General features: G+C 40.0%; 1 protein-coding gene across 4 annotated transcripts in view; it reads right to left on the bottom strand.

The window, feature by feature from the left end:
* The window catches only part of ACMSD (aminocarboxymuconate semialdehyde decarboxylase), a 66,997-nt gene that overhangs the window by 41,885 nt on the left and 12,512 nt on the right, over window positions 1-12,600 (bottom strand). For 2 of the 4 annotated variants that reach the window (XM_038565057.1, XM_038565056.1), the window contains one exon: window positions 3,967-4,063. In XM_038565057.1, the coding sequence (XP_038420985.1) occupies window positions 3,967-4,063 (97 nt within the window). Of the gene's footprint in view, window positions 1-3,966; window positions 4,064-9,276; window positions 9,320-12,600 lie in introns of those variants that run through there. The other 2 variants (XM_038565058.1, XM_038565059.1) reach the window with 2 other exon arrangements.

Below are 12,600 nucleotides of genomic sequence, written 5' to 3'. Positions count from 1 at the left end.
GTTGAACCACTCTTGCAACCCAAGAATAAACCCAACTTGGTTGTGGTGGTGAATAATCCTTTTAATGTACTGTTAGATCCTATTAGCTAGTATCTTGCTGAGAATTTTTGCATCCATGTTTATCAGGAATATTGGTCTGTAATTTTCCTTTTTGGTGGGGTCTTTATCTCGTTTTGGGATGAAGGTGATGCTGGCCTTGTAGAAAGAATTTGGAGGTTTTCCTTCCATTTCTATTTTTTTAAACAGCTTCAGAAGAATAGGCATTAGTTCTTTTTAAAATATTTGGTAGACTTCTCCTGGGAGGCCATCTGGCTCTGGACTTCTGTTTGTTGGGAGATTTTTTGATTACTGCTTTATAATTTCTTTGCTGGTCATGGCTCTGTTCAGGCTTTTTTTTATTTCTTCCTGTTTCAGTTTTGGTAGTTTATATGTTTCTGGGAATGCATCCATTTCTTCTAGATTGCCTAATTTGTTAGCATATAATTGCTCATAATATGCTCTTATAATTGTTTATATTTCTTTGGTGTTGGTTGTGATCTCACTTTCATTTGTGATTTTATTTATTTATTTGGGTCCTTTCTCTTCTTGATGAATCTAGGTAGGGGTTTATTGATCTCTTATATCCTTCCTTTGCAATCTAGTCATTCTCTCTCTTTTCTCAGCTTTCTTATGCTCTATCATTTTTGTCTTCTATGTCACTGACTCTCTCTTCTGCCTCATGCATCTTAGCAGTTAGAGCCTCTATTTTTGTTTATTGTATCTTAGTAATACCCTTTTTAAAAAAAAAAAAATACCCTTTTTGATTTCAGCGTGATTAGATTTTAGTTATTTCTCCAGAAATGGATTCTCTAGTGTCCTCTATGCTTTATTCAAGCCCAGCTAGTATCTCTATAATCATTGTTTTGAATTCTAGTTCCAACATCTTACTTATATCCATTTGATTAAATCCCTGGCAGTGAGTACTGCCTTCTGTTCCTTTTTTTGGGGGTGAGTTTTTCTGTTTCATCATTATGTCCAGAAAAAAATAGATGAAAGAAAAATGCTCACTAAATAAATCAGAAGATAACAGAAACCAAAAAAGAAAAGTAAAAAAAGAAAAAAACCAAACAAGAAGTAGAACAGAACAATAAAGTAGATCCTGGGTGTATTTTGGTCTTTTTTTTTTAGAAGAAACTAGATCTCAAAATAGGAAAGAAAAACTTATATATATATAAGTTTTATATATATAAATATATATATGTATATATATATACATATATATATCTTATATATATATGTATATATATATACACAAAGATAAAATTGAATACAATGAAAGGAAACCAAAAATGAAAAAACCATAAATGTAAAAATAAAAATTAAGAAAGATTTAAGAAAAGAATTGATAAAATAGGAAAATAGCTGAAATGAAAAAAAAAAAAACACTGAAAGACTAAAGAATAATAAGAAAAAACCCACAAATGCTATATATTGTTTTTCCCCAGAGAAAAGCTTTGCAGTTCTTTATGATTGCTAAAGTTGGTATTAGCCAGATGTTCTTGCTGATATTCTGGGGGAGGGGCCTGTTGCACTGATTCTCAGGTGTCTTTGCTGGGTGGAATCACACCCCCATTGCCAAGGGGCCAGGCTCTGTATAGGCAGCTCTAAATTGCACTATGTGACATTGTTTTGCTCCCTGAAGGCTGTCAGCACTGATTGGGGGGGGATGAAAATGGTGATGCCCCAATTTCCTGCCCCAGAGCTGAAAGTTTGTGCCCCCACTCTAAAGTGAGCCCTCACAGAAAAGTAATCACTCTTATGCCCCTGGTTTCCATCAGGACTCTGTTCACCCAGCCTGTGACCCAGCATTTCTATCTCAGGCACGTGATCCTACTTTGAGTCTCCAACCGCTGTAGACTCCTGTGCCCCAGCAGGTACCACTGCTCCTCCAAAGGGAGGTAGAGGGGTCTCCCCATGGTGCTGCTGCTTCCTGGGCCCTGACTCTTGGAAAGCGCGTTCATCTGGCTGTGCTGCAGTTTGTGTCAACACTAAGCAGAAAGCTCACTCCTGGGTTCGCTGTTTGCAGCCAGCTTCCTTGCTCTGATGCTGCACTCAGGTACCCTCATTCTTTCTGTGACCCCGGGGATCCTGAGATCTCACTCTTCCACCTAGGATTCTGTCCTGCTTTGCCACCTGAGCATTTTTCAGGTACACTTCTAAAAGTTCCGATTTTGCGAATTTGCCACTTATGACACTTTCCAATAGCCAGCTTACGGGAGGCTCCCTCCCCGCCATGGTTTATCTTTGATATATCGCCTTGGATTCATGTCTCTGCACCTCCTATCTTGCAAAAAGTGGTCACTTTTCTATTTGTGGAATTGCAGCAATTATTTTCTCAGATCTTCAGTTAATTTTGCAGATGCTCAGAATGATTTGATAACTATCTGGCTGAATTCCAGGGACCAGACAAAATTAGGGTCCCCTACTCCTCCATCATCTTCACTCCAAGCTTCACATTTAGAGCAAAACTTTGCTCTTAGCTCTGGGCCTGGAGAGCTTTTTCCCTCTTACTCCTTCCCATTTCCATATACTGTTAGAACAGGGGCATATACTCTGTATTCTGTGGAATGGTCTACAGAGGTGCTTTAGACTTTCTGCAAAAAATCAACTTAAATGACATTTAAATATATTTATAATTGTTAAAAAAATCCATAGAGAAGTACCTGGCCAGAAGTATCCTAGACCAAATTCTAACATGCCAGAGACTACCTTCTCATTTGGGGCTGGCAGGTTAACTTATTTTGTGCAGGCTTTGGAATAAAATATCTTCTGCTATCTTTGTATGTATTTGAAGTTCTTATAAATTTACCTTTGGTTAAGATGATGATAGTTCTAAGCTGCTCTTTTATTTGTGTATTTGCATTGTTTTCCTGTTTGAATCTAGACCACCCATGTCAAAATTTAGGCCTGATGACAGTGTTGTAGTGGTGAGTTCCCCATCACAGCCCATGGGCATGGCTAACATGTTGTGTAGAAGGTTCAGTGCATCTTCTTGGAGCATATACTCCTCAGGTCGCACAGTCAACCAGGTAGTATTAAGTGAAAGCACAATGTGGCTATCATATCATATTTTAGATAGTCTTCAAAATTCTTTTAAGTTGGGGGGACTATTTTTATTTTATTTATTTATTTATTTATTTATTTATTTATTTATTTATTTATTTATTTTAAGATTATTTATTTATTCATAGAGACACAGAGAGAGAGAGAGAGAGGCAGAGACACAGGCAGAGGGAAAAGCAGGCACCATGCAGAGAGCCTGACATGGGACTCATCCAGGGTGTCCAGGATCACACCCTAGGCTGCAGGCGGTGCTAAACCACTGCGCCACCGGGGCTGCCCCTGGGGGGACTTTTTTTTAGATGTAAGATGAGGAAAATCAAGCAGTTCTTAGAAATTGTTAGTGATTCGGCTTTGAAATAAGGATTTGCTAATTCTCCTCTTTCAAATTTCTGGATTAGTTTCATTGTAGAGTATTCTGAGTTTATATGATTAACTTTCTTTTTAACTACTCCCATTTCTACATTCTGTGTATGGTGTACTAAGACAAACTGTAGAAACACTGTGGATCCTGAATCTGACTAAGCAAGCAATGGGCATCCTTAGTTTATGACTTCTAATTTTTATGGTTTTATTTGACTTTATAGTAAGTAAATACATTTGAACTTAAAATAATAAAATACTACTTTTATCTTTTTGATGATGTAGCATTCTACTTTAAAACAGGGTATACCTAATTTTAAAAAGTTTAAATCCACACTCTGAAAGTATTGAGTAGAAGCAAATCTGAAATAGTCTGTCCTGTGGAGAAAAGGCAATTGGAAGTTGCTGTCACATTAAGCACATAAAGTGGTCAATAGACTTTTAGAGGCAGACGTTATTTTTATATTAGGTGCAAACATTGGTAGCATTTCTCATCATAAGTACCTGTTTGGTCCATTTCTCTAATACGGACTTCTGGATCCCAGCAGTTCTCTTGGACCACTCTGAAGACCTTCCCATCCTTCAACATTTTTGCTTCTCCCTACGGCAGAAAACTCACATCAGTAAAAAGGTACCTAAGCTTACTTAGATTTATTCTTCCTTGTTTGCTTTGGAGTATGGTTCTTCCCTAACATTTTTAGGGAAGACATTTTACTTAATCCTTAAAGAAGTAGAAGTCTGTTCATTTAACATTTTACTTAATCCTTAAAGAAGTAGAAGTCTGTTCATTTAACAGGACTCAGCTTTCATCCTTATGCCTTAATGTTGGCCTGGAATGGAAGAGGTGTGCTCTGTGACTGTCAGTAGCTGGACACAGAGAGAACAAGGTCATAGTCCTGGCCTTGGGGCTGCATGTTGAGGATTGCTGGTCATCTTGCTGATCTCAATTGATGGCTATAGGACCTGAGAGGATGGCCCAGTGTCTGGAAAACTCCAGATCCACAACATTTTAGATTTGGAAAGGGCTTCTGAGTTAGACCATTCAGTTCAACCCTCTTGTTTTATAGAGAAGCAACAGATGGAGAGTGACAGTAAATAATTTGTCTAACAGAGCAAGATTCACTGATGTCAACACCTGCAGGAGGAGGTAGGCAATGAAGTGAATCAGTATGAAATTTGGTGCTGAGCTGCTAGCTGCAGGCTTCCACTGGGCATCATGCCTACCTATGTACACTTCATTTAATACTCAGTTCAGGGGACCCCCTAAATTGGACTTCAGTTTGTGATCCCTAAAGAAAACAGAAGGGTCTGATCCAGGTCCCTGAAATCAGAGTGATCAGGTTCAAATCCCATTCTACCACTTACTGTATAGCCTTGAGCAAATTACACAACATCTCTGAGCCTTGATATGCTCATCTTTAAAATAGAAATAATAATATGATTTACCTTAAAGGGATCTGGTAAGCATGAAATGGGATAGTCCATATAAGGCATTTAGTAGAGTTTCTGACACACATTAATTACTCTAAGTATTAGTTATTAATGATTATGGCTGTCTCCTGATATTCCCCTGCTTTGAGGTCACATCATCTCTGGTGGTGCTTCAGAGCCTCAGGATTGCCCTAGGGCCCTATGTGATGGCTGAGTAGGCATGTGGTAATCAAAGGCCTTGAGCTCTGCTTGGTAAAATACTTCACCTTCTTTCTCTTCTTGGCTTGATTGTAAGTTGCACACAGGCCTTGCCATGGCTTCCTTCTCCATCCTTCTATATCATAGACAAGACCTTCCCCATGTCATGCATGGAGAAGGTTGACCACTTTTCACCTTCAAGTGTGGCAGCCCATTCATATCTGGCATGCATAAGTAAGACCTCACATTTATGTTTTCATTTTTCATGGCTGGGGGAAAAGGTTAGTGAACATTGACTTGTCTATCTGAGACAGATGTCCATACCTAGACAGAGCTGAGTCTCTTGACATCAGGACATCAGGATTTATTTGCCTCAGTTCCCATCCTTTGTTGACCTTGGCAGCATCTGCACCACCTTTCCAGACTGGGGAATCTCCTTCGAGAGTCTTGGTGGAGGCAGGTCCCTTCTGATACAGCTCAAAAGCCCCAATACTTACTCTTCTTGCCCCAAGCTTGACCAATCATTGCTTTTTTTTTTTTTTTTTTTTTAAGATTTTATTTATCTATTCATGAGAGACACACAGAGAGAGGCAGAGACCTAGGCAGAGGGAGAAGCAGGCCCCCCGGGGGGAGCCCGATGTGGGACTCAATCCCAGGACCCCAGGATCATGCCCTAAGCCAAAGGCAGGTGCTCTACCACTGAACCACCCGGAAGCCCCCAGTGCTTGGTTTTCAATCAAGAGCAAGTGATACAAAAAGACAGGGTCAGTGAATCTTTTCTGCCAGTGATTCCAACAGTGGCCACATGCTGTGTCCATTAGCAGTCGGATTGGTGGCTGTGTCCAATGTCTAGCTGGGAGGCAGCAGCTCCCTAGCCAAACTAGTCCCGTGGTATGGCCTTGGTTGTGGCTTCAGTCACCTGCACATCTTATAAGTGTGGTTCCCTAGGTATTTGTAATTCTGGAAGGGCTTGAAACACTTGAAACCAATTCCTTTTCTGCTTAAACTAACCATTATTGGTTTCTGTTGTTTGCAACAAAGAGTCCTGAATGATACTGACTATACAAATAGAATATAGGATCTTATGTCTTTCCATTTAGTGAAGAAGAGAGGGATAGGAATGATGGTAAAAGAAAAAGTCAGGGGATCCCTGGGTGGCGCAGCGGTTTGGCGCCTGCCTTTGGCCCAGGGCGCGGTCCTCGAGACCCGGGATCGAATCCCACGTCAGGCTCCCGGTGCATGGAGCCTGCTTCTCCCTCTGCCTGTGTCTCTGCCTCTCTCTCTCTCTCTCTCTCTCTCTGTGAGACTATCATAAATAAATAAAAATTTATTAAAAAAAAAAAAGAGAAAGTCAAGAAATAAACTTTTTTTTTTGCAAATTAAAGGTTTTATTTTTATTTTGCTCCTCCTAAACAGGAAAGCTTAATTACCATATAATACCCAGAATTAAAAAAATAATAAAAATAAAATAAAATACCCAGAATAGCAGAGTCCTGAAAAAGCATGCATCCCAATGAATCTGAGTTTAAATCTCATGAAATTACTTACTGCTAGTAGAATTGGCTAAGTTAGGGGATTTTTGAGTTGGAGCCTCACCTTTTCTATCTGCAGAATGTGGACAAATATATTTGTCATGCTTGTGACCACCCAGCATCTTTGGAACACTTCTATGTGTGAAGAAATTTTATGAGAGAGAATCCAGATTTCACTTTCCAAGCCTCCCTTGTGGCAAGGATACTAACATGCATGCAGAAGCTACCTTCTGATATGGGTGTTGTCTGACAGCTCAGCAGCATCAGCATGAAAGTGAGCTTTCTGTCTGTGGCCAGGTGGGATGTCACTTACTCTTTGCTGGAGCGGCCCCCCAGATATGATTGGGCATCATGTATGTTAGCGCAGCCTCTGGGTTTGATCTCTTGTCCTCCCAGGAGGTTTGTGAGCTGCCTTTCTATTTAAGCAAGCTAGAATGCATTCTTTTGTTTGCAACTAAGAGTACTGGATGAAACAGAAGATTCAATAATAGAATATTTGTAAAGAACCAAGTCAGAGAACACGCACAATCATTTCGGGCCAGATATTACCATATATTGTAAATGGCAAGGGAGGAAATTGGGTTTCTCTGGGAGATGCATGAATAAGTTTTGGTTTTAGATAAAGTAGAGCACACTGAAGCAGAACTGGATCATTTAGTTCAACTCTTGCATTTACCAGTAAGTCCATAAAATGCACTGGCTTGTCTAAGGTTATGGATCCATTTTCCACACCACTTATGCTGATATTAGTAATTGGTGTTTATTTACCAGGCAAAGGTTAATTACTATCATTTCCTAAAGAGTCTGATTATCTCAGGGGGTTGCTCTCATTACATGGCAGGAGAATTGGACTTACTAAATTTCTCTTTCCACATCCTTCATGCTGGATCCATGGTAAGGCTAATGAATGACAGCAATGGTCAGTAGAACTCTTTCTGAGTAAAAAGTACCACAAAGCAGCTGTGCTCCTTAATAGCTTCCCTTTGTATTGTTTCTTCAACCAGAATTTTGGGACCTGACAACCATTGGGAAAAAAATCAATTCCTGATCCCTCTCACTTTACATTTGGGAACCCAGTGTCCCTAAAGGGCTGTAGATGCCTTAGAAGACAGCACTTGATCCTGGAGACCCAGGATGGAGTTCCATTTTGGGCTCCCTGCATGGAGCCTGCCTCTCCCTCTGCCTGTGTCTCTGCCTCTCTCTCTCTCTCTGTGTATCTCTCATAAATGAATAAATAAAATCTTATATATATTAAAAAAAAAAGAAGACAGCACTTGTTGCTGTGGGAGAGACGGAGGGGTTTTTAGGTTCTGTTTTTATTATTTTTTTTTTATAAATTTTTATTTATTTATGATAGTCACACACAGATAGAGAGAGAGAGGGAGAGACACAGGCAGAGGGAGAAGCAGGCTCCATGCACCGGTAGCCCGCCGTGGGATTCGATCCCGGGTCTCCAGGATCGCGCCCTGGGCCAAAGGCAGGCGCCAAACCGCTGCGCCACCCAGGGATCCCTAGGTTCTGTTTTTAATGTTGACCTCAATATCAACCAAGATCTTAAAGTAAACTAATAACCAAGTAACTGGAGTAAGCTGCTCTAATATATTCAACCCACAAACAAATCCTGTTTTTCTGAACTCTTAAAACCAAGTTTTGTTTTTGTTTTTGATTTTGATTTTTGTCTTTTTAAATATTTCCCCATATTATGCTGAGTGAAATAAGTCAATCGGAGAAGGACAAACATTATATGGTCTCATTCATTTGGGGAATATAAATAATAGTGAAAAGGAATAAAGGGGAAAGGAGAAAAAATAAGTGGGAAATATCAGAAAGGGAGACAGAACATGGAAGACTCCTAACTCTGGGAAATGATCTAGGGGTGGTGGAAGGGGAGGAGGGTGGGGGGTGGGAGTGACTGGGTGGCGGGCACTGAGGTGGGCACTTGACATGATGAGCACTGGGTGTTATTCTGTATGTTGGCAAATTGAACACCAATAAAAAATAAATTTATTATTAAATAAGTAAGTAAATAAATAAATAAATAAATAAATAAATAAATAAATAAATATTTCCCCAACCAAGGTGCCTGGTGGGTTCAGTTGGAAGAGTATGTGACTCGGGATCCCTGGGTGGCGCAGCGGTTTGGCGCCTGCCTTTGGCCCGGGGCGCGATCCTGGAGACCCGGGATCAAATCCCACATCAGGCTCCCGGTGCATGGAGCCTTCTTCTCCCTCTGCCTATGTCTCTGCCTCTCTCTCTCTCTCTCTCTGTGACTATCATAAAAAAAAAAAAAAAAAAAAGTATGTGACTCTTCATCTTGGGGTCGTGAGTTCAAGCCCCAAGAGGGGTGTAGAGATTATTTAAATTTTAAAAAACGTAAAAAAAAGAGTTCCCCAACCAACAGTTGCCACCTGGATAAACCATTTCAAATACATCTCTAATACTTTTAAAGCCAGAACAACATGACATAATAGAAATCATGGTACTGCAGGAGTCAGGAGACCAGGACCCTATTTTTAAATACTTAATCTCCCAGAACGTCAGATTCTAACTATAAAATAAGGGCTTAGAGTAAGTGATGTCTAAGTTCCCTTCCCAGGATGGTGTGATGTGCTGCTCAAATCCTCCTTCAGGAATAAAGGGCCTTTTCTCCTACCTTCTGGAAGTGTTGCGTACAGATAGCCCTGGACTCTCAGCCCCTGTGAGGAGATAAGAAGATGACCTCAGCTGAAAAGAGCCACCTGTAGTGTCCTGCTTCATTTCCAGAGAAGCCCACTTCTAGTGACTGACATGGAGGTATAAAGGCCCCCCTCTTTTGTCTTCCTGCATTCCCAACTTGGGACAATTCTTAAGGTTAGCTTTAGAGCTCCTTGTAGGTTCAGCTGAGGCCAACATTGAAACATCACAGCTCAGTATTGCCCTCTGTTCTATCCAGCTTTGTTCTCCTTCTACTGGTGCCCATTGTCATAGCACTTCCTGATAAACTGCCCACATGCTAATTTCTCTCTGAGTCTGATTCCCAGGGACCCTAACCTAGGATGCTTCTGCTTCTCACATTCTTATTCTAATACTGTTGACAAATAAGTTCAAATATGGCTGGTATTTCAAATGACTGGTACTGCATGTATCATTAAAAAATGTATTTTCAAAAAAAAATGTATTTTCATTTAGAGAGGGAGACAAACCATGAGAGACTCCTAACTGGGAAACAAAGGGTTGTGGAAGGGGAGGTGGATGGGGCGATGGGTTAACTGGGTGACGAGCACTGAGGAGGGCACTTGATGGGATGAGCACTGGGTGTTATACTGTATGTTGGCAAATTGAATTTAAATTTTAAAAATGTATTTTCAAAGTCCGCATTGCACAATCAGATTCCCATTCCCCACCCCTTACCCCCAGAGCCCACTCAGTCTGTCTAGACCTTGCAAACTTCTGAGCCAAGCTGATTGGGTTTGAGGTGAAGAGTTGTTAGAAATGGCCCAGATGCTGTCACCAGGAAGCATTTTCTATTATCACTCCAGTGCTCACATTTCAAGGTTCTGAAGGGAACTCTGTGGGAGGCCCCATCTCTCTCCCATACCTGTGGGTCCTCCCCCCTTGGCTACTTCTGGCCTTATGCCTGTATTATCTTTCCATCGCTCTGAGTAACTTTACTTTTTCACTTTCCTCTGCCTGCTATGTCATATATCCAGTTCATTTCCCACTGCCCTGAATTCTGTCTCCAGAATAGATCCTAAAGTGTTTCCCTTTTCCACATCCTGCTACTCCTGTCTGGCCCAAGCCCCTCCTCTCTTGCTCAGATGACTGCGTCAGCCTCCAGCCTGATCTCCTGCTTTCACTTTTGTCCCCTTCCAACCTAGTCTTTACAAAAGAGCCAGAGTCAACTTTTTAAAATTCAAATTAAAAAGTTTTTTTTAAGTAGGCTTCATGCCCCAGTGTGGTGCCCAATGTGGGGCTTGAACTCACAACCCTGAGATCAAGTCCTGAACTGAGATCAAGAGTCAGATGCTTAACTGACTGAGCCACCCAGGTGCCCCCAGGGTCAACTTTTAAAATCTTAAATCAGATTTGGCCACTGCCCCACTTAAAACTCTTGAATCCCATTGGCCTCAAGGCACAATCTAGATGCCTTAACCCAGCTTGCAAGACCCTTTATGCTCTAACCTCTGCCTGCTTCTACAGCTTTATCACATATATACCTACACCTTTATAAATAGGTTCTTTGTTATTTTCTGAGTAGTCAATTTAAATGTGCCACTTGTTTTCTGTTTGGAGGCTGATTGATTTAACTAAAACATATACGTAAACATGTTACACAATACTATTTGTTTCCATAGGTACATGTATATATCAAATAAAATAATGGGCAAAGGTCTGGGAAGATACCCACTAAACTAAACTGTTAATACTAATTACTTAAAAAAAATTTTTTTTTCTTTTTAAATCTCTACATCCAATGTGGAGCTTGAACTCATGACCCTGAGATCAATAATCACATGCTCTACTGACTGAGCCAGCCAGGCACCCCAATAGGAATTACTTTTGAGGATAGGGAGGACCGATCCAAGGGAATTAACTATAGCTTTATCTCTAAAAGCCTTAATTTAAAAAGGAAAATTTATTCAAATATTACTTATGTAATGAAAAATTAACCTTAAAAATAAAAACATGAAATGAGGGCATTGGATGAGGGCTTTAATCAGTTTTGTCCATGATCCCACCTTATGAAATGTATTTTTTCCATTGTGACCCATTATACCCAAATACATCTATTTATACAGTTACAAACTGAAACAGAAGTTTCATGAAACTATACTTCTTACCATGAATGCATTCTGCTATTCTATTTTGTAGTCTGTTTTATTTTTTAAGCTGCTCTAATCCACTGCCTTGATATTATGATTCACTTGTGTTTCAACCCATATTTTCAAACACTGACTAGATGATAACTAGTTCTACAGTTCTGTGATTCCTTAGTTTCATGAAAATTTCCCCCTGCCTTGGGCTTTCCACCTCTCCTGAAATCCCTTACTATTTTTTGTCTCTTTTGCTCAGCACAAAATTATTGCTATCTGTGTGTTCTTTATCCATTTGAGTGTTTTCCTGGCTCCCCAGTGACAGAGTGTGAAATAATAGAAAAAATATATTTTGGTCTCTGCCCCTGGTTCCTGGCACAAAGCTCCTAAAACCCTTGTAATTTCCTAAGTGATAAGAACACTAGGAGCATTTATCTTCTTTTTTTCTTCTTCCAAATTTTAACTTATATTCTAGTTAGTTAGCATATAATGTTCTATTGGTTTTAGGAGTAGAATTTAGGGGTTCGTCACTTATATACAACACTCAGTGCTCATCATAACAAGTGCCCTCCTTAACACCTATCACTCATTTAGTCTATCCTCCACCCACCTCCCTCCATCAATCCTCAGTTTGTTCTCTATCATTAGGAGTCTCTTATGGTTTGTCTCCTTCCCTTTCTTTTTCTCTTTCTCCCCCCTTCTGACATGTTTATCTGTTTTGTTTCCTATATTCCATATATGAGTGAAACCATATTGTATTTGTCTTTCTCTGACTGACTTATTTCCTGTAGCATAATACACTCTAGCTCCATCCATGTCGTTGCAAAGGGCAAGATTTCATTCTTTTTGATAGCTGAATAATATTCCATTATGTGTATATATCACATCTTCTTTATCCATTCATCAATTGATTAGAGCTCTCTTAGTAGTTTGGCTATTGCTGATAATCTGCTATAAACATCATGGTGCACGTACCCCTTCAAATCTGTATTTTTATATTCTTTGCATAAATACCCAGTAGTGCAATTGCTGGGTTGCAGGGTAGTTCTACTTTTAACTTTTTTAAGAAACCTCCATATTGTTTCCCAGAGTGGCTGCACCAGTTTTCATTTCCACCAACAGTGCAAGAGGGTTTCTCTTTCTCCACATCCTTGCCAACTCTGTTATTTCCTGTGTTGTTAATT

The sequence above is a fragment of the Canis lupus genome, chromosome 19 (genome assembly GCF_011100685.1).
Source record: "Canis lupus familiaris isolate Mischka breed German Shepherd chromosome 19, alternate assembly UU_Cfam_GSD_1.0, whole genome shotgun sequence".
NCBI lineage: Eukaryota > Metazoa > Chordata > Mammalia > Carnivora > Canidae > Canis > Canis lupus.
This window is presented reverse-complemented; position numbering and strand designations above follow the sequence as displayed.